Source organism: Eriocheir sinensis, chromosome 17, assembly GCF_024679095.1.
Source record: "Eriocheir sinensis breed Jianghai 21 chromosome 17, ASM2467909v1, whole genome shotgun sequence".
In the NCBI taxonomy this organism is placed as follows: domain Eukaryota; kingdom Metazoa; phylum Arthropoda; class Malacostraca; order Decapoda; family Varunidae; genus Eriocheir; species Eriocheir sinensis.
Window position 1 is genome coordinate 19346252 of NC_066525.1, and position 21073 is coordinate 19367324.

Genomic DNA, 21073 nt, shown 5'->3' on the forward strand with positions numbered 1-21073 from the left:
GAGTGTGAAGGCTCTGATACCTTTTGTGAGCTGCCTCTCTGTCTTTAATAGCACGAGAACAAGTGTGATTAAACCAAGGCTTTTTAGCATGAGGAGTAGAGAAAGTACGTGGAATGTATACCTCCATTCCAGAGACAATCACCTCTGTAATGCGCTGGGCACACACAGAGGGGTCTCTGTCCTGGAAGCAGTAGTCATTCCACGGGAAATCGGAAAAGTATATCCTCAGGTCGTCCCACCGAGCTAAAGCATTTAATTAACAGTAGCAAGCTGTAACACACTCTTCCTTTGTCTCCAAGCTAACCACTCACAAATTAACAAATGCTTTTTCATTTTTTTTCATCAGCAAACACCACAAAGCAAAGTCTGCAACGTCTAGATCCATTGTTTGTTTTGCTTTTTAGCTGATATATTCCGAATGCAACAGTCCTCTGTGTGACCAAACTTGAGGAAAATTTTGAGGCAGAAAATTGTTGGGAGATAATTTCGGTGGGAAATTCTCGAGAAACTAGCTTGTGTGACTGTGCCTCTAAGCTGCTGGTGTCACACTGGGCCTTTTTTCTCCAACCGCGTTGGCGATTGAGGCAACCGGTAACTCCAACTTTTCCGGGTGTGCGTCACACATGGCCAAGGTCGGTTGTCTGTATTCACAATGTAAACAAAGTAGTCGCCCTGTATCGATTAAATAGTGAACAAATCAGTTGTGCCAGTCTACTTTACGAGTTTCTTGGTGGGCCATTTTCCGCTGCTCCTCACTCCTCAGCCACTGCTGTCGTCTGTTTATTTACATACAGCTGCGCGGTTGCTCGTACCCACAACCGTTTTCCATCCGTACGGATAACCGACAATTCGCTTGAGGAAAACGGCCGGTGTGACACCGCCTTAAGGAATCGTGTGTGACGCCGATGGTAGGTAGACGTTACCCGTACATGTCAAAGCAACACGAAACTTAGGGCGATAATGCGTGAAAGTCGGGATGGTAAGAATTTAGGATTGAACATGAAACACGAGGAATGCGAAACTTGGAAAGCGCGAAACTCGGGAGGGTACTGTAGAAGGCAGCTAAAGGGCATGCAAATAGGGCAAAAAGAGGAAATATGAAATCTTGCAGTAGTGCTGCTTCTTCTTTTATGGGTAGGCGGTGGCTGAGTGGTAGCGTGCTGGGCCCACATTCACCACGTGATGAACGACACAAGTTCGAATCCCCACGCTACCACCTCGGATTTTTCAGTCACCGCCGAGTGGTTTAAAACTACCCATATGCTGTCTTGAAGACCACCCATCAACCTGGACTGTAGAGGAAACCGTCCAAGAGAAGATGGCGCCACTATAAACACTTGCCTGCGCCATGACGGGCTGGGGGCGAATACCATCCAGGCCCCTCAAGCAAGCCTACCGGCGCTATAGGCATAGACGTTAAAAAAAAAAAAAAATAGTGTTAGTCGAAGAGTTCAACATAGAGAGGCCAGAGTCATTTGGAGAGGTGTCTTGATAATCCTCTCTTAAAAGTGTTTCATTCATAGGCAGGAGTAAATAGAGATGCAGAATGGCTGTTCGAGTTTACTAGCAAAAGGGATGAAAGAATGAAGATACTGGTTAACTCTTGCATAAGGGATTTGGATAGTTAATGAGTGATAGGAGAAAGTTGTGTGTAGTAAGGTTGCTGGAGAAGGGGAGGCATGCAGTTAACAAGTTCAAAAGAGTATTCAACTTGAAAATATTGATAGGATGTACTTTTCTGATTATCCATGGAATGAATCCTGCTTCTAGGTCAGAGACCTTTTTGTGTGTGCCAGGTGCATTACTGAGGTGATTGTCTCAGGAGTAGAGACACATTTCACACCTTTTCTCTACTTCTCATGCTAAACATTTACAGTAATAATAATAATTATTATTATTATTATTATTATTATTATTATTATTATTATTATTATTATTATTATTATTATTATTATTATTTATTTATTTATTTTTTCTTTTATTATTATTATTATTATTATTATTATTATTATTATTATTATTATTATTATTATTATTATTATTATTATCTATAGTATCCTCTGTGCAGGAGCAGTGCAGAGATGGTTGTTCTATTTTTTATCTGCTAGAAACAGAGAGAGAGAGAGAGGCAGGCATACGACAGATAATGAGGTGTGACCTTGACCGACCAAGGAATAGAGAGGTCAGTTCAGGTGAGTCATGGGCTGGCAATGTGGAGAGAGTGTGTGTTTGTTTGCTTGTTTGGTAATGTTAGTAGTACAGGTAACTCTTGATATATGCGAGTTTGGTTTATGCGTCTTTTAACCCCCATGGTCAGACATTTCCGAAATGCTGAAAGTGTCAAAAATGACATCTGGTGTCACGGTGTGGTGTGTAATTGTCGCGTCGTCGTATATATACGCGGCCCGCTTGGGAAGGTGACTCAGCCTGTGTAGTACATGTACGACGCCGACGCTGTGAGGGTTAAATAACGCGGGGTCCAAAATCCAAATAAATGTTTAATTTGCATGTTTTTTCACTTATACGCGATATTTTATGGAGTGGGAAACCAGATGTCTTATGCAACTGGACTCACACGGCACCACTTGAACAACAATACAGTACCCACGCTCCCACGCTACTCAGAATAGGGGTGGGCAGGTACCGGTACCAATACTGGTACTAATGGTACCAGCTATATGGTACGGTACTGGTACCAGACTGCTCGGTACCGGTACTAATACTAGCCAGTCGCTCATGGTGTCCCTCATTTCTTCCTCACACGAGTGAGGCTGAGATTTGAGTGCCTGAATGAATATCTCGGTGACATGGATATTCTCTCTCTCTCTCTCTCTCCACTGAGTGAAGTGAATATTTATTTTTCGATAGAAACTTACCTTTTGTTTGATTTACATTGTTTTTGAATTACGCAACTTCTTCAAGGACACAATACTCGCGTAAATCGAGAGTTACCTGTAGCAGTAATATAGTCCAGCAAATCCTAAGTGGTGGCTCTGACGTAGACAGTCCACTAGACCCAGTTGCCACGTCTCCAACTGACCTTGTGCACCATGCCTCTCTCTCTCTCTCTCTCTCTCTCTCTGTGTGTGTGTGTGTGCACGAGAAAAGTGGGGGTGTACTCTCATTCGGGGAGTATGGTGCACAACGATGCATAATAATAATAATAATGATAATAATAACAATAATAAACCTCTTTAAAAAAACGGACCAAGACTTTTTACCCCTTGGGTGGTGTGGAAATAAGGTCAAAGTGTAATATTTTAATGTTCTTAGCAACCACTCCTTCCCCACACCCTGGCCATCCCCGGCGGAACCTCACCATTCACCTGCATGACTCAACGTCAGAATTTGCTTGACGGTCCTGGCATTCCATATATAGGTACAGTCTCCATATTTTATTTGTATGGCAGATGGCAGACACACACCAAAAAATGGCAGAAATGCAATAATTAAAGCAGGCAGAGTGACTGGCAACTGCAGTGTGTTGGGTTGAGAGGAACATGACTCAGACTTGAGCTGACAATGCCACGGAGGCAATACTTCCAAGTGTTGTACAAATTTCTTTGTATTCACTCACAGATAGAGAATCAGTCATAAAAACATATTTGTTTTTATACGAGAGAGAGAGAGAGAGAGAGGCAAGGTACGCGAGGTCAGTTGGAGACATAGCACCAGTGTCAAGCGGGCTGTCTACGTCAGAGCCGCCACTTAAGATTTGCCGGACTATAGTAGTAGTAGTAGTAGTATCACCAGTAGTAGCAGTAGTAGTAGTAGCACAAGAATAGTAATGGTAGTAGTAGTAGAAGCACCCATAGTAGTAGTAATAGTATTAGCAGTAGTAGTTGTAGTAATAGTAGTAATAGTAGTAGTAGTAGTAGTAGCACCAGTTTGTATGTAGAAAGAGCAATGTTATAATAAATTTAAAGAGAAAAAAATTATGAAATAATGAAAAATCGTGTCAATAATAAGAAATTTACCGTACCATTATTTCCCCACCTCCTCTGGTTATTTGTCTTCCTCTCCTAATCTTCTTCCTCCTTCCTTCCTCCTTTTGCTCCTCCTACTCCCTTTCTCCAGTTTGCTCTTCTTCTCCTCCTCCTTCATATCCTCCTCCTCCTCCTCCTTCTCCTCTTCCTCCTCCTCCTCCTCCTCCTCCTCTGCCTCCTCCTCTGCCTCCTCCTTCCTACTACTACTACTACTACTACTACTACTACTACTACTACTACTTTTACTACTAGTACTCCACCCATTATTTTGGCAGATCTGACAACAATACAGTAACATCAACAAAATTATAAAACCACAGACAACAACAATAACAACAACACATGAAGTGGAGAGTGATTTTCTTCCCCTGGCTGCCTGGAGATTAAAGGTGCTATCACATGGACATTTTCTGGTGTCTTTTATTGGCATCTAGCCGCTTGTACCGGTGGCAAGGAGTGCTCTTCCTATCACACGCGCAACAGATGTTTTCGGCCTCAGCACAGATCAAAATAAGCTGGATGCTAAACATATATATATATATATATATATATATATATATATATATATATATATATATATATATATATATATATATATATATATCCCATGTTGGAATACTCCTTCAGAGCTTCTGCTAATTTCTTGAAAACTTCTCTCTACATATTTCTCTTTGAATAGTTTCCATCCCTGGTGTCCCACAGACACTTGTTTTCCTGATAAAGCTCACAGAGGGTGGCAAGAGCATCCTTGGACCAAATAATTTGGTCCATGGCTAGACAATGCCCACACAACAGCTGAAAGTGTAAACAAAGATGCCAGTACTGGCTTCAAGATGACGATAATTGGCGTCTCATGATTGGCGGCATCTAGCCACCAATGCTGGTGTCAAGATGCCCGTATTGGCGGCAAGATGCCAGTAAAGTTGCCCATGTGATAGCACCTTAACACTTCCTTTTCCTGCAGTGTGTCAGAATTCATTAGTGTTCTTGTTTATAGTTTCACTCACAAGTGAGACAGCTACAAGTCGAGGGGATAGTACAAGTGAACAAGTGAACAAATGCACAGGTGATTTGAGCGACTCACATAATGAGAAGCTTCCATGTGAGGGTCATTCCATCTCAACAAATAGCAATGAATGCTGAACACTTTTAAATTACAGGAAGCATGAAGTTAATGTTATCCAGTTAGTATTTACAATATTAAATACAATAATATAAACTTGAATACTGTTGGTATGGTCACTATGGTATATATATATGCAGCTTCTTTTCACAGGACGACATGTATGCAAGCCACAGGAAAAAAACAGTAGAGACGATAGGTACTTTTGTGTATTACAGATGTCTGTCTGAAGATGTAATACATGAAAGTAATTACCATCTCTTCACTGATTTCTCCTTGTGTGTGTGTGTGTGTATATATATATATATATATATATATATATATATATATATATATATATATATATATATATATATATATATATATATCTATATATCTATATATATATATATATATAGATATATATATATATATATATATATATATATATATATATATATATATATATATTGAAGTTGATTGATGAGGTAATTACAAACTACATTGCAGAATTGTCCCGAGAGTTCATTTGGCACGCCTTTTTTTCTCCATCCACTGCGCTTTGTGGGGCTGCTGATCTCTCTAGTGGTGTTCTTAAGCAGTCTCCATCACCTGCAACAAGACTCTGGCAAACAGGTGGTAAAATTGGACTTTGGCCTGGGCCTGGAGCAACACCTTGATGCCCTCTACATGTTCACATCCCCCCTTGTCATTGCGGGCCTTGTTCTTCTGCTCCTCAGCATCTTTGGCTCAGGAAAGGAAATTTTATTGGTGAGGGTTTGTGTATGTTTTGTTACCCTTTTCTTGTTTAGCAATAATTTCTATTTGCATGATTTGTAGGCAATTTTCTACTGACATAATTGTTTGTGTTACATTTTTGGGTAGCATTGTATATGTTAACTGGCATGCACTAGTTCATTATGTTGTTCAGGTAGCATTTTATGTTAATGTAGTTCACTTGGGAGATGTGACTCATTGATTCAGCTTTACTGTGACCTAGTAGTCTGTTGAAGATCAGTTTGTGTGGTTTAGCAGTATTTGGTAAATATATCTCTCAGGTTTAGTTAAAGGAGTTTAAGATTTGTGTTTTTGTAATTACACAAAGATATAAATTTTTGCTTGGTCAAAGTGAATTAGTGAGGAGTTCCCACCACACACAAGTACTTGTGTCTCACCCTTGGCCATATTCCTTGTCCTTTTGCATTTGTGGTTGCTAATGCATGCTTGTTTTCCTGATCGGCACTGTTATTGGAACAATGATATACCATCGTTGCATGTCCCCCTCTAGCAAAGGTTAGCATACAGAAAATAAACAAATGAAAAAATTATATGAATAAAAATAGCTGGTACATGTGTTACACATGTCAAATAATTTATTAAAGTATTTTCTAATCAATGCGCACATGCCAGTGACTGCATAAAAGAAAATTTGGTGTTTTTTAAAGACTTGTTGCAAGATGTTCATTCATGGCTTGTTACTAGATGCTTTCAGCAAGGACGTCTTTCTGCCCCTGGAACCTAAAGCAATCCTTATTAGAGCATCCCTGAATACAGCCATTTGTTTGAATTACTAAAGGGCGAGTTTTTAGCCTTTGCTATGTTGAGAAGTAACTGTGTCAGTCCCTCATCCCTTCCCTTTGAACACAGCTCCATGTGGGTATTGGCCTAGGATATACTCCTGTTGTTGAGATGCCACACACTTAATTTACATTATGGTAATAATTTCGTCTAATGCGAGATTGATACACCCAAAGCAGGTACTCAGTAAATGTTGCAATGTAAGTAGAATGTTTTTGTAAGCCCCCTTCAGCTTCATTTTGCAATGCCTCCATGTAAACACGCTCGAAATGAGAAGGGTTTTCAAATTTGTCCTCTCATTACCACTGCAAAATCAGGGAATCTGTATGTATGAGCACTAGTATTCAATGTTTTTAATGGTTGTGCCAGGTTACCATGAAAAACTAGAAACTGAAGGTGGTAAATCTAGTACAGTAGAACCTCATTTATCCGGCACAAACGGGGGGAAGCTTGTTCCAGATAACCCATTTTGCTGTTGTTTTGAGACTTGCTCCTATAGAATTGCCAAAACTGCCATGACTCCTATAGGATTGCTAATAAAGTAAATACATCCCATCCCACCAAACACTAAGTACTGAATACTTGTAAAATAGTCATAAATAGTGGAGGATGAACAGCCAAATTCCTCCATCAGACCATGTTGGGACTCGTGTTTCTCAAGCCTCTTGCAGATCTCCAACTTTTGCTTCAAGGTAAGCACCTTTTCGGTAACCTTAGGCATATTGCTACCAAATAACAGGCCCATGATCAAGTAATAACGGTGAAAGGCAGGTCTAGATGTGCCGACACAACATACTGGTCTGTGACTGGAACGCATCTGGTGTACCATAGTAGGTTCACTTCAGCTAGATTCTTGGCGCCTAGGCAGGTTGGTAAGCTTGCAGCTGATTGGCTGCACCGCTCTTTCGCAGACACTCGTGTCGGACCACATCTTGCATGCTCGAGAGAGACATGTTTCTTTATTATATGCCATAGCTCACCTCATATACGAGATAGCCAGTTTTGGTTGACACCATCAGACTCAGCAGTGACTGTAGAATCAAGATGTATTGTAAAAACTCAACAAAACAAAAGAGAAAATGGTATTACGATGAGTTGAATCGTGAAGATGTTAAAAAATGTTTATAACATGTTTTACTTATGCTCGCGGTTTTTAATAGTTGCTCATTGTCTGCAGAAATATATTGTTACGTTACTCGTGAACACGATAGTGTGATCAGAATACAGATAAAGCTTCACATATTGAAAACACAGTTATTTATAGCAACATGTCACTCGCCGCAACCATCACGGCGCGCGCGACACGTTGCTTGTGGAGGCAGAGTGAAGTTAGGCACTAAACAACTGCTTATTAGAAAGTTTTGTTGTATGTATTGATGATGAGGAAACTGACAATGAATGTATGTAACATGCCATTATCTTCTGAGTAAAATCATAAGGAATAGAGGAAGATATATGCAGGAGTAAGCTATAGTTATTGCTACATAATATGTTATTTAAAATACTATGTACATCTTTATCCTTACTCATTTTTATTTTGTATTTGACATTTTCCTATGATGATGAACCTAATGATGAAACTGTGACTTTGTTTTTCCTTTGTAAATAAATAAGGGCACCAAGTATTCTATCCTCTTGAACACCTTTTATGTGTGAAAGTATCACTGCAAATAACCAAAACGTAGCAATGATTTCCTTAAAGTAAATGTTCTAGAGCACGAAAATACATATCACTGACAATACCACTTACATGTGATATTCTGATATTCTGTGAAAAGGAAATGTGCCACCAGCACGCCAACAGAGCGGGAGATCAACTGTTGTTTAGTGTCTAAAGGTGCAATTCCACCGAGGCAACATTTTGGCAACATGTGGCATGCTACATTGTTTCCACCGGTTCAACATAAGGCAACATGTAGCATGCAACAGTGTGGCATGCGACAGATGGCAACATGTTGCTGTGTTGCCTGCTGCATGCGACAAATTTTAGCTTGTTGCCTTGTGTTGAACGCCTTCCCACCAGTCATGGGAAACAAACCTTGTTGAAAGCAACAAAATGAATTGGCCCTAGAAAAACTACAGAAAACATACTGTCCTATGGGATATACGCTTAAAAGACTACAAGAATAACCATGCAAAATTAGATGCTCTGCGGGAATTAGCAGAAAAATTCAACTGTGACGTGGAAATGATAAAAAAGAAGATCAAGAATTTTTGGGCTGTTTTTCGTCGTGAACACAAAAGCCTAATGCAAAAGAAGTCTGGATCCTCGCCCATTAGATATGAAGCAGCAGCTACCGTCTGTTGAGACATCGTATTGACAACTGGCTTAGTTTTTGTTGAATTGGTGGAAAAGGTTTTGTTGCATTCAACGTTCAACACAGCACTTAATATGCAACAAGCAACAACGATGTTGCCTTGTCGCAGGCAACATGTCTCCTTGTTGAAAGCTGCATTCAACATTCTTGTTGATTATCAATTAATTTATGTTTCTTTATGTGCACCATTTAATTCTGCATGTTTTCATCTATAATACATGATGATTGTGTTGAGTTTATGACTGAAAACTTGTTTTATTCAATAGCGACATTTGAAATTTGGCGTGCGCGGCCATCCCGGATACGGTGCGGGGCGCTGTTTTGGCCCGGCCGTAGTGAGTTTCTTTATGTGCACCATTTAATTCTGCATGTTTTCATATATAATACATGATGATTATGTTGAGTTTATGGCTGAAAACTTATGTTCATAAGTGACATTTGAAATTTGTCGTGTGCGGTGATCCCAGATACGGCGCGGGGTGCTGTTTTGGCCCGGCCGTAGTGAAGGAGTTAACATCTTCACGGTTCAACTCATCGTAAAACCATTTTCTTTTTTGTTTTGTCGAGTTTTTACAATACATCTTGATTCTACAGTCACTGCTGAGTCTGATGGTGTCAACCAAAACTGGCTATGTCGTATATGAGGTGAGCTATGGCATATAATAAAGAAACATGTCTCACTTGAGCATGCAAGATGTGGTCCGACATGAGTGTCTGCAAGAGAGCGGTGCAGCCAATCAGCTGCAAGCTTACCAACCTGCCTAGGCACTAGGAATCTGGCTTAAGTGAACCTACTATAACGATGCCGCATAGTTGCCAACTCCACTTTGGCAGCCCTGGTGTAAACAGCAGCAGATTAGATCTGTGCCGTTGTTCTGAGGGTACCGATGTTGTGGATGCCGGGTAAATAAGGTCCTACTGCAATGCTTTTGTCGACGGCAACTGCTTCTGTGTAAATAACTGCTACTGTGAGCTCATCCGGTGTTGATACAGGGCTATCAACATGGCAGATTTAATTCACTTAAAGACTTAATTTTCCAGAATGATAGAGTATTGCACCATTGTGTTGCAAGACTAGATATCAGTGGTGATGTGAAATAATAAAATTGCCCAAATTTTTTTGTACTTTGGACCATACCTTTTCATTTGTTAATTTGTTTAATGACCTTAGTTATTATATCTTACTGTCAAAGTAAAATAGTTCTTGCATTTTGTGTACTATCAAAGTAAAACAATTTTTTGCATTTTGTGTACATACTGAGCCTTCTTCATTTTCCAGGTGTCTGATGCAATCACAAGTTTCATCTGGATTGGCCTTTTGGCACTGTGTTCATCAAAGCATCTGATGTCAAATAAGGATTATAATTCACTTCAGGTATGCATTTTTATGTAAATGGAATTGTACAGTAAACCTTTTTTGAATCGATCTCTCTATTCCAGATATCAAATCAATTGGACTCTCAGGGCTCCGGACACATACTCATAAATTGAACCAAACTTCGGTATATACAGTGTGTCCTGACAGCATCTGGATGGATGTTGTATGTTGGATGTTGAGCTAGTTTAAAGTGAGGAATTTGGCAGGAGTTTGGACAGTGTCATTTTAGAACAGAGGTTGCCAGCATGCAACGTGCTGCCTCCTGAACCCTTATAGGTATAGGGCAAGTGGACTGCAGCTGCTCATTGTTTGGTTTCATTTTTTGATATATTGGCACACACAGGCAAAGTTAAATTAATCTTCAAATTCAACAGTAACTTAGATTTGTGTGGACCAGATGCAACTCTTTCTTTATTCACTGGAAACCAGCTTTCCTGACACTCATGGCATGCCTCATACTTTGCTTTGTTGACAACTTTACAAACACTGCTGCCCTCACTGTCTCACCATACCAGACTGTACTTCAATCAATCAAATCAATCAATGGGGCATACGCCTGGGGACGCATTGCCTTGCCCACCCTACGACACCAACCCTTAAGCTACAGTCACACTGACTTTACGACCTGCTAACGACCACCTGCGACTTCAAAATGCTGCGATTCACACCCGCCGCTCCCCGACCACATAGGTGGCAAAGTAGTCGTGCGACCGAACGGCTACCGTTTGTCGTTTAGTGCCCGTCCAGTGTCCGTCCAGTGGGGGGCTGGACGGCGACCATGGTAAGATCACACCTTGACCTCACACCTGGACACACAGGCCAAGACGTCCACCATACGGCGACCGGTGACCGACAGGCAAAGACCAGTACGCGTCCTGTCACAATGAGGACGGCGACCTCCCTTAACGACTTGCTGCTGACGTGTTACAGTAAATAATATTTTCACCCAGTTATATTACACATTTCTCATTTTTATTTCTGTAAATTATCTGTAAAAAAAATAGTTACTTATAAAGGTAATGAAAGTATTCTGTGCTTCACTGTTGCAAAAGACGGATATTTGTGACACCCCACCCCCCCTATGTGCCGCAGACATGCAAAAAATGTTCAAAGCAATCTTGGTTTTATCCTGATGCTAGTATGTTTGTAACATTATATTCGTTCTAAAGCATTTCCATCACCCTGGGCAGAGCAGAAGATGAAATTCACAGTTCTTTTTGAAATGGATAAAAGCCATTAGCTCTACAGACTCTCATTGTTACTGCTGTGCACATCATGTCCTGCAATCATTTATTTTGGTTAGGCAGAGGTGACCCATACACACTTGGCCGTGTGGTTGACCAGTGGAGCAGGTTGAGTTGGGACGGGGCTTGGACGGGCTGAGGGGCATGGGACGTCACTGCTCAGGAATGTACCTCATTTCCGGGCAAGGGTGGTTTGATCTACCACCGGTCACCGCACAACTCGCTGTGTGGTGGAGGGCCGGACGTCGACCACGGCCAATGACAGATGGAAAGTGGACGGCGACCATCAGCGACCTCCTACTAACTGACGGCAATCAGATGGCGTCCGCTTGCCATCTGGTCGCCGTTCAACAGTTAATGGTCACCTGTCGGCCACTGGTTGCAGTCCGCTTGCCGTCCAGACACAGTCCATTTGGCCACCGGACGGCAACCTTTTTTACGACCGGCAGCGATCTGAGAGGTCGGCTGGAGGTTTTAAAGCATGACCTAAAACCTCCATCAGTCGCAGGGCAGATGGAGACACATGACGATTGCACGCACGATCAATCGTCGACCATGTGAGACCTCCCGTGACCTGCAGGTCGTCAGTAGGTCGTAGAGCTAGTGTGACTGGGCCTTTAGAGTCCCTCCAGACAAGTCTCCACGCAGGCCCCCTCATCATCCTAAATACCTCCTGACAGGATCTATCGAGTTGCTCAAGCCACAAACTCTATGGCCTCCTTCACTCAGGATTGTCTCCTACAGAAACATCCCAATGAGGAGGGTCAGCCTCTGGGTAGTGTGCCACATGCCTGTATACCAGAAGTTGGTGTTGATGGACTATGTGGAAATCTGTCAAATTAGTCTCACAATGGTTGCTGGTTTGATACAAGTCATTCCAGCAATATCTCATGATTTTGTGGACAAGTATTACCAAAGGCATCAGTCTGCCTCTCCAAGTCACTATTTAGTGTCCATGCCTCATACTCGTAGAGTAAGACGGGGAGCACAAGCGACTTGAAGATCCGGATCTTTGTTCTTCTACACAGATATCGACAACGCCACATACAGTACCCTCTCAAGTTTCACGTTCGCTAAACTCGAGGATCGTGAAACTCGAGGTATTGAAAACACTGAAAAAGTGCTTTTTTGTTCTGACCTGTGGAGATTTTTTTTTTTCCATACATGTGGCCTATGGCACTGGTAGACTATCCATCTGGGCCAGATGGTCGGCCCCGAGCCTGTCATGGCGCAGGCAACTGTTTATAGTGGCGCCATTATAATTGGCTCTGGCTGCCCCCTGGAGCTCACTTTTTTTCCTCTTTACTCCCTTGTTATCTCAAAATACGTACCTTGAAAAAAGGAAGAAAACAGGAAGATAGAACGGGTTGTTTTAAAGCCACTGAAGAAGACTTGTGCTTGTGATTCGCTGGGAGTCTGATGATGTCATCACCGGCGCAAACCCAATCAGCGGCTTCACTGCCTTAAGGCGGTGTCACACTGGCCGTTTTCCTCAAACTGTTGTGGCTACTGGCAATGCCCGCACGCCCATCCGGAAGCGAGTTGTTGGTTGTCCGTAAGCTGGTGTCACACTGGGCCTTTTTCTTCCCACCGCGTTGGCAGCAGCTTGGGCAACTGGCAACTTTTCCGGATGTGTTTCACACACATAAGGGGAAATTAGAAGGGTGTGGGGGGGGGGAGGGGCAGAAGGGAGAGTCAGGTCATGTCATGACACACACACACACACACACAAAGGGAAATGAGAAGGGTGGGGGGAGGGAGGGGCAGAAGGGAGTCAGGTCATGTCTTGACCTGTGTCAGATCATATCCTGACCAAAGCCCTGATCTAACTCTCTTTTCTGCCCCTCCCTCCCCACACCATTCTCATTCCCCTTCTGTGTATTTACCTAGTTGTATTTACCTAGTTTTGACATATGGGAAAAGAGCTACGCTTGCGCTTTTCCTTCTCCATATCCTCTCTTATCCAACTTTTCCTTAAAATCATGAATGTTTCTTGCACAAACCACCTCCTCCTCCAGTCTATTCCATAGCTCAATGCTTCTGTTTGGGAAGTTAAACTTTTTCACATCTCGCCTGCATGTGGTCGCCCTCAACTTCTTTCTATGTCCTCTTGTTTCTCTCTCGTTCTACACACACAGGTCCTCTCTGTCCAGATTCTCCACTCCGCTCGCCACCCTTTACACCGCTATCAGGTCTCCTCTCTTCTTCTCTCCAGGGTTGTGAGCCCCATGCTATTGAGTCTCTCCTCATACGTCCGATCATTAAGTTCCGGTACCATCTTAGTCGTGTGTGTGTGTGACAAGTCAGGACATGACCTGACCTGAGTCAGGTCATGTTTTGACCAAAGCCCTGATCTGACTCCTTTCTGCCCCATCCTCCCCACATCCTTCTCATTTCACCTTTTGTGTGTGTGTGACAGGTACGCAGGTCATATCTTGACCAAAGCCATGACCTGACTCCTTTCTGACCCTCCCTCCCCACACCCTTCTCTTTTCTCCTTGTTTTCATCCTCTCTATCTCACCTTTCACGAGAGGGGCTCATAACCAGAGTGAAGCTACACACCTCCTCTTGAGTCGGGGGCTCGCATGGTATTGAGGCTGCGCCAAGTTGCTCTCTCTCTCTCTCTCTCTCTCTCTCTCTCTCTCTCTCTCTCTCTCTCTCTCTCTCTCTCTCTCTCTCTCTCTCTCTCTCTCTCTCTCTCTCTCTCTCTCTCTCTCTCTCTCTCTCTCTCTCTCTCTCTCTCTCTCTCTCTCTCTCTCTCTCTCTCTCTCTCTCTCTCTCTCTCTCTTTTTTTTTTTTTGAGAGTATTGAAGCTGTAGGAGAGTAGACTGTGTCTGGTTTTCAACATGTGTTGTGAGTGTGAAGTGGGCCTGCGAGGTGTGTGCATGAATCAAGTTATAATAATGATTTATCCCTAGGGAGGCAAGTAGGTGTGACCTCAGGGAGGGTCATGGCTCAGGCCTTAATCTGGTTAAAGTTACCCTTAGAAGCCAGTGAAGCCAGTGTGTATGTTTAGTTCTACCTTTTGCAGGTGCTTGTGTCTGGAATAGCTGTCCTCCTCACTGCCTGGACTCTATTTGTGCCAAGAAGCTTCAGAGGAACCAAAGTGATGCCAAGACAGTGTCTCAATAAGTATGTGGTTCGTAGCATCATCATCTGTGTTTAAACCAATGTGTCTTGTAGTGTGCAAGTTGAGCAGCCATTTTATTTTTTATTCATCTTATGGAAGGAATCTGGATGTTAGTTGAGTGATGCATGGACTCTAAAAGACCTACGGGATTGGTACTGGATAGTGCTGATTTTTTATCTTGTCATTTCCAGGATAAAGGGTTATTCCAGATATATCTCAATGCATTATATTCATGAAAATTAGATTGTACTGCAGCAAAGCATCATATAAAAGTGAGCAAATGCCCCTTCATATTACATTTAGCCATAGCTGGGCGTTATCGCGATAAGTTATCGCGATACTTTATCGCTGATAACAAAATCGGGTTATTGGCCATCCGCTACTTATTTGAATATATATCGGTATCTTCGTTACTTTTGTAACCAAACTAGCGATAATCGCTACTTTTTTTTCCGCCTCAGAAAAAAACGTTGTCTCCTCCCTACTGCGCATGCGTGGCCCGGTTTTGTATGAAAAAGCTTCGGGGTATGATATATCTTCGGTGAAGAGATTTCATACATAGATCATCAACATTAAAACACTAGGTTATTTTTTATGTTAGACTCAAAAATCAATATATCAAAGAGAAAAATCAGTTAACTTTGCCCCAAAAATGATTATTCACTGTCTCAAATTTGATATTCCATATTCGTTTGTGAGCATGCCATGGTATTGAAGGCACCCGGTGTTGTGTTATTTGGTGTCCCATCGTCAAAAGCTGGCGCTTTTGTTTACAAACACTGGTCTGCACCGGGTGTTGTCCACTGCCGCTCCTCTCACCCACGTGGTTGCTGACAGTCAGGGCATGTAGTACAGAACGGTTCAGTATGATATTACGGTACGGTATGGTTATTTTAGGGCCAAAAGTACGGTACGATAGTACAGTTCGATATATTTCTTCAAGTACGGTATGGTACGAAACTACGATAATCCTTTTCTTTCTTATTCCATATTATTTCCATAACCAAACTAGTTGCAGTTGCTAATGGGAAAAAAAAGGATGAGGTCAAGTCACCTCACCTCAGTTTAGGGGAAGGTCAATGAGTCAGAATTCTGGCCACATAAATGTTGGACTGTGACTTCATTAGCTGGGTCAGGTTCTCATCCCACGTGCCTGGCAGTGGATCTGGGCTTATGATTATCTCCTCAGATAAATGGGCTGAGTGAGGTGTCGTGGGTACTGGCCACCCCCACAGGACATCATAATTACTGACATCCGACAGCGGCATACCACTCGCAGTGATTTTAATTTTTTTTCAAGACCTGTGTAGCCAACATTTCTCCGCCTCTTCACTCAGGTCATCTCCAAAATTCAGTGTGTTCACACTTCACTTCACTCCTGGTGAGGCTGCACTCTGCAGCTGAGTCTCTTACATCATGAGGTGAACCATGTGATCACAAAGTAGGAGCAAAATTATACATACACAAATACATACATATACACACACACACACACACACACACACATATATATATATATATCTTCAAGCATCTCCGGAACAAAGTGATACGGGAAATCAAGGCAGCAAAATTAACATACTACCCCAACAAGATACACAAGCTCAAGCAGGAAAACATCAGCAGGTGGTACTCCAAGATCCATGACCTGTGTGGATTAAACAAGACCACCGCCTCCATTCCGGGTGTGGCCCACCTACCCGCCCCGGAAGCAGCTGAGGTCATTAACACCCACTTCGCCGACATCTGCCAGTCCCTGCCCAATCTAGACCTCACCTCACTCCCCACCTACCTACCCACACCTGCACCACTCCCTTTAGTTCAAGAGTACGAGGTTGCCAACGCGCTACTCAAGCTCAAATCGAGACGCTCCACTACTCCAGCTGACCTCCTTATCAAACTTTACCAAGAATTCTCCACTGAATTAGCCACTCCTCTGTGCTCCATCTTCAGCGCCTCTCTCCATCAAAGTCAGTGTCCCGCAGACTGGAAGACAGCCTACGTTACCCCCGTCTCCAAAACAAGCTCACCTCAGTCCCTCAGCGACTACAGGCCCATCCCCAGCCTGCTCTGTGAAGGCTTCATCTTCAGATGGGCCTATACTCACCTCGCCTTCCTCATGGACCAACAGCAATTTGGAAACATCAAGTCCTCCTCCACCACTCACTGCCTCATTGACCTCCTCGATTTCGTCTACAGGAACCTCGAAAAACGCAAAACATCAGTGGCCCTCACCTTCGTAGACTTCCGGAAAGCCTTCGACCTCGTTCACCACACCACCGTCATCACCAAAGCCATCAGCCTCCAGCTTCACCCCAGCCTGGTGTCCTGGCTCTCCAACTTCCTCTCCCACAGGAGTCAGGTCGTAAGGCATCAGGGAGCGACCTCCCCCCCTCACCTGGTCCCTCAGGGGACCAGGATGGGTCCATTATGCTTCCTGATGCTTATAAACGACACCATGACGGACACCAGTGCTCGGTGGAAATATGTGGACGACACCACCCTCGCTACCACCATCAACAATGACAACCCGGATTACAGCCACCTCCAGCTCCTCCTTGGCCGCCTCTACACTTGGACAACCGACAACAAAGTCACCCTCAACACCAACAAGACTACAATAATGCATCTCCACACCACCTCAGGCACCCTCCCCCCTCCCTGTGTCTCCATCAACGGCCATCCCCTCCAGGTGGTACAGTCTTTCAAGCTTCTCAACCTCACAATTGACAACAAACTGACGTGGGGCCAACACGTCAGTTCCCTCACAAAGTTAGCCACCTACCAACTACACCTCCTCCGAAGACTGAAGAAACTGGGGACACCCGCACGTTAGCTGGTGAGTGTGTACTCCACCTTTATACTCCCTCGGCTCACATACGCATCCCCAGCTTGGTCATCTTCCCTCAACGCCACTCAACGCCATCAACTCGAGCAGGTGCAGAAAAGGGCGGTGCGGCTAATCCTGGGGACCGGCTACACCACCTACCAGGAAGCCCTCTCCGCCCTACACCTCACCACCCTTCAGGCCCGCCACCAACACCTCCTCCAGCAGTTCGCCACCAAACTCTTCCACCACCCACGACACAGGAACCTGCTCCCCGGTAGCTCCCCTCCCGCTTCCAATGTCCAACACCACAACAAGCTGCTCCCCATACGTGCGCGCACAGACAGGTACAAGAAAAGTGCAATACTGACAATAGTGGGAATCCGCAACACATAGACACTCTACTCCTAAGTTAATTTTAAGTTTGTAATTTTAATTATCTCCATATATGATATGTATATTTTTAGCTCGAGCTGCTCATCCCTAAATAAACCGTATATATATATATATATATATATATATATATATATATATATATATATATATATATATATATATATATATATATATATATATATATATATATATACAGGTAACTCGATTTACGTGAGTTTGGTTTACGCGTTTTTGAAATAACGCGGGGTCCAAAATCCGAATAAATGTTTAATTTACACGTTTTTTCACTTATACGCGATATTTTATGGAGTAACCACCAGATGTCTCACGCAACTGGACTCACACGGCGCCGCGGCCACACAGATGAACTCACATGGCTCCGTGGCCACACAGCTGAACTTGGTTCTTCCCGCACGCCACTTGAACAACAATACAGTACCCACGCTGCCATGCTATTCAACAATAGGGGTGGGCAGGTACTGGTACCAATACCAGTACTAAAGGTACCAGCTATACGGTACAGTACCGCTGCCAGACTGCTCGGTACCGGTACCAATACTAGCCAACGCTCATGGTGTAACTCATTTCATCCTCACACGAGTGAAGCTAAGACTGGGTGCCTGAGTGGATATCTCGGTGATATGGATATTCTCTCTCTCTCTCTCTCTCTCTCTCTCTCTCTCTCTCTCTCTCTCTCTCTCTCTCTCTCTCTCTCTCTCTCTCTCTCTCTCTCTCTCTCTCTCTCTCTCTCTCTCTCTCTCTCTCTCTCTCTCTCTCTCTCTCTCTCTCTCTCTCTCTCTCTCTCTCTCTCTCTCTCTCTCTCTCTCTCTCCACTGAATGAAGTGAATATTTATTTTTTGATAGAAACCTACCTCTTGTTTGATTTACATTGTTTTTGATTTACGCGACCTCTTCAAGGACACAATACTCGCGTAAAGAGTTATCCTAATATATATATATATATATATATATATATATATATATATATATATATATATATATATATATATATATATATATATATACATACATACATACATACATACATACATACATATACAGTAGAGCCCCATTTATCGCGAGAATTAGGTGGATGAACGCGGTCGCGCTAATTGAAGAAAGTAACCAATATGGAAAAAAATATTTGGTGCACACGTGGGTTTGACTTTTGGGTTTGATAATTACTCAAAATAATCACTCACATTAAAAAAACAACCCTACGATTGGCTGAGCTTTGAAAACACGCTTGTGAAACCAGATTTTTGAAAAAAAATATAAAACAAAAACAAAAGCTGAAATAAAAAAATCTAATGACGTAGAAACATTTCATATCATAACGTGTTAATATTTTTTGGTAAAAAAAAAAAAAAATAAATAAAAATTGAAAAAAAAAAAAAAAAAAACAAAAGCTGAAATAAAAAAATCTAATGACGTAGAAACATTTCATATCATAACGTGTCTTAGCCACAGAAAAATGAAGGTTGTGGGGCCAATAATAACGCCAGAATAACACTCTTAAGTTTTAGTTGCAATTGCAATTGCATGACAGGGTTGGGGACTAGAATGGGGATGAATGTCTAATATTGATGTACATGTTGCCAATACTTCACAACATAAAAATTAGAGTGATTCATGCATATTTACCAGAGATATGGCAACACCAATCCAAACCGGACTCTCCCCTTAATTGGAGACACAAATATAGGTGATAACCGATATCCGATACAAATCCACAATTCTGATACTAGCGGTAAGTCCAATAGGCGAAAACGATACTATATTGATATTTCAAATAAAAAAACATATATGAATTAAATTTTTTTTTACAAACACTGGTCCCTCGTGAACTGCGCATGCTCAGACCAGCAAGCGTAGACCTGTACAGTCTCACAAAGCTTTTTAACCGTAATTAAGAGTTGCTGGAAGGCTGAATCAGACATACAGTACCACTAGTAGTCCACTACCACCATCCTCACTGTTTCTAGAACGACACTCTGTACGAGTTGTATTTATATGTACAGTGTGTCGTTACCCAAACGAAGAAGATAGGCAGATGGTGGTACTATCTGATTCAGCCTTCCAGCAACTCTTAATGTGTTAAAAGCTGTTTGTCGCAGTTCAATTTTCAAGTCCTGTTTATAACTCGCGCCAGCTTTTGACGATGGGACACCAAATGACACAACACCGGGTCACCCCACTGACTCTCCTTGTGACGACATCGATGCCGCTGCCATCACTACTTACTCAGTCACTTCAGTAAAGAAGCACTGAAGCACTGAGAACCGGAAAACTGGGACTCACTCTGTCACTCGAGACGCAGCTGAGAGGCCACGCGGCACGCCGCCACATGCTAACACAAGCCGCTGGTCTCTGTTTGTGCTCTTTTCAACGGGATCACAAATTTCAGGCAGTGAATAATCATTTTGGGGGCAAAGTTAAATGATTTTTCTCTTTGATATAGTGACTTTTGAGTCTAACATTAAAAAATAACCTAGTTTTTTAATGTAGATCTATGTATGAAATCTCTTCACCGAAGATATTTCATACCCCGAAGTTTTTTCATACAACATCGGGTACCCGGGGCACGCGTGCGCAGTAGGGAGGAGACAACGTTTTTTTTCTTTTTCTGTGAGGCGGAAAAAAGTAGCGATTATTGCTAGTTTGGTTACAAATGAAATGAAGATATCGATATATACATAAATAAGTAGCAGATGGCAGATAAACCGATTTTGTTGTCAGCGATAAATTATCGCGATAACTTATCGCGATAACGCCCAGCTATGTATATGTATATATATATATATATATATATATATATATATATATATATATATATATATATATATATATATATATATATATATATATATATATATATATATATATATAATGTAGTGTATATGTATCAAAATGTTTATTTCTCATTTATATTAAATGCGGTAGGTGAAAGCTGGGTTTTCGGGGCCGTAGACTTAACATGCACCATATCCGGGTTTTTCCCATATCCGGGTGCCCTCGTGGCTCTATTAACCTGGATACCAGAGGGTTTACTGTATGTATACAGTAGAGTCCCACTTAGTGCGAGATCAATTAGTAGCAGGCACCCTACAGTAGTC

At 42.4% G+C, this 21073-nt stretch overlaps 1 protein-coding gene across 6 annotated transcripts in view; it reads left to right on the top strand.

Annotated features, from left to right (window-relative positions):
* LOC127000061 (transmembrane protein 201 homolog) overlaps positions 1–21073 on the top strand; it is a 91870-nt gene that overhangs the window by 49406 nt on the left and 21391 nt on the right. For 4 of the 6 annotated variants that reach the window (XM_050863474.1, XM_050863473.1, XM_050863477.1 and 1 more), the window contains 3 exons: positions 5599–5859; positions 10264–10359; positions 14639–14739. In XM_050863474.1, coding sequence (XP_050719431.1) covers positions 5599–5859; positions 10264–10359; positions 14639–14739 — 458 coding nt within the window. Of the gene's footprint in view, positions 1–5598; positions 5860–10263; positions 10360–14638; positions 14747–21073 lie in introns of all 6 variants that reach the window. The other 2 variants (XM_050863478.1, XM_050863479.1) reach the window with 2 other exon arrangements.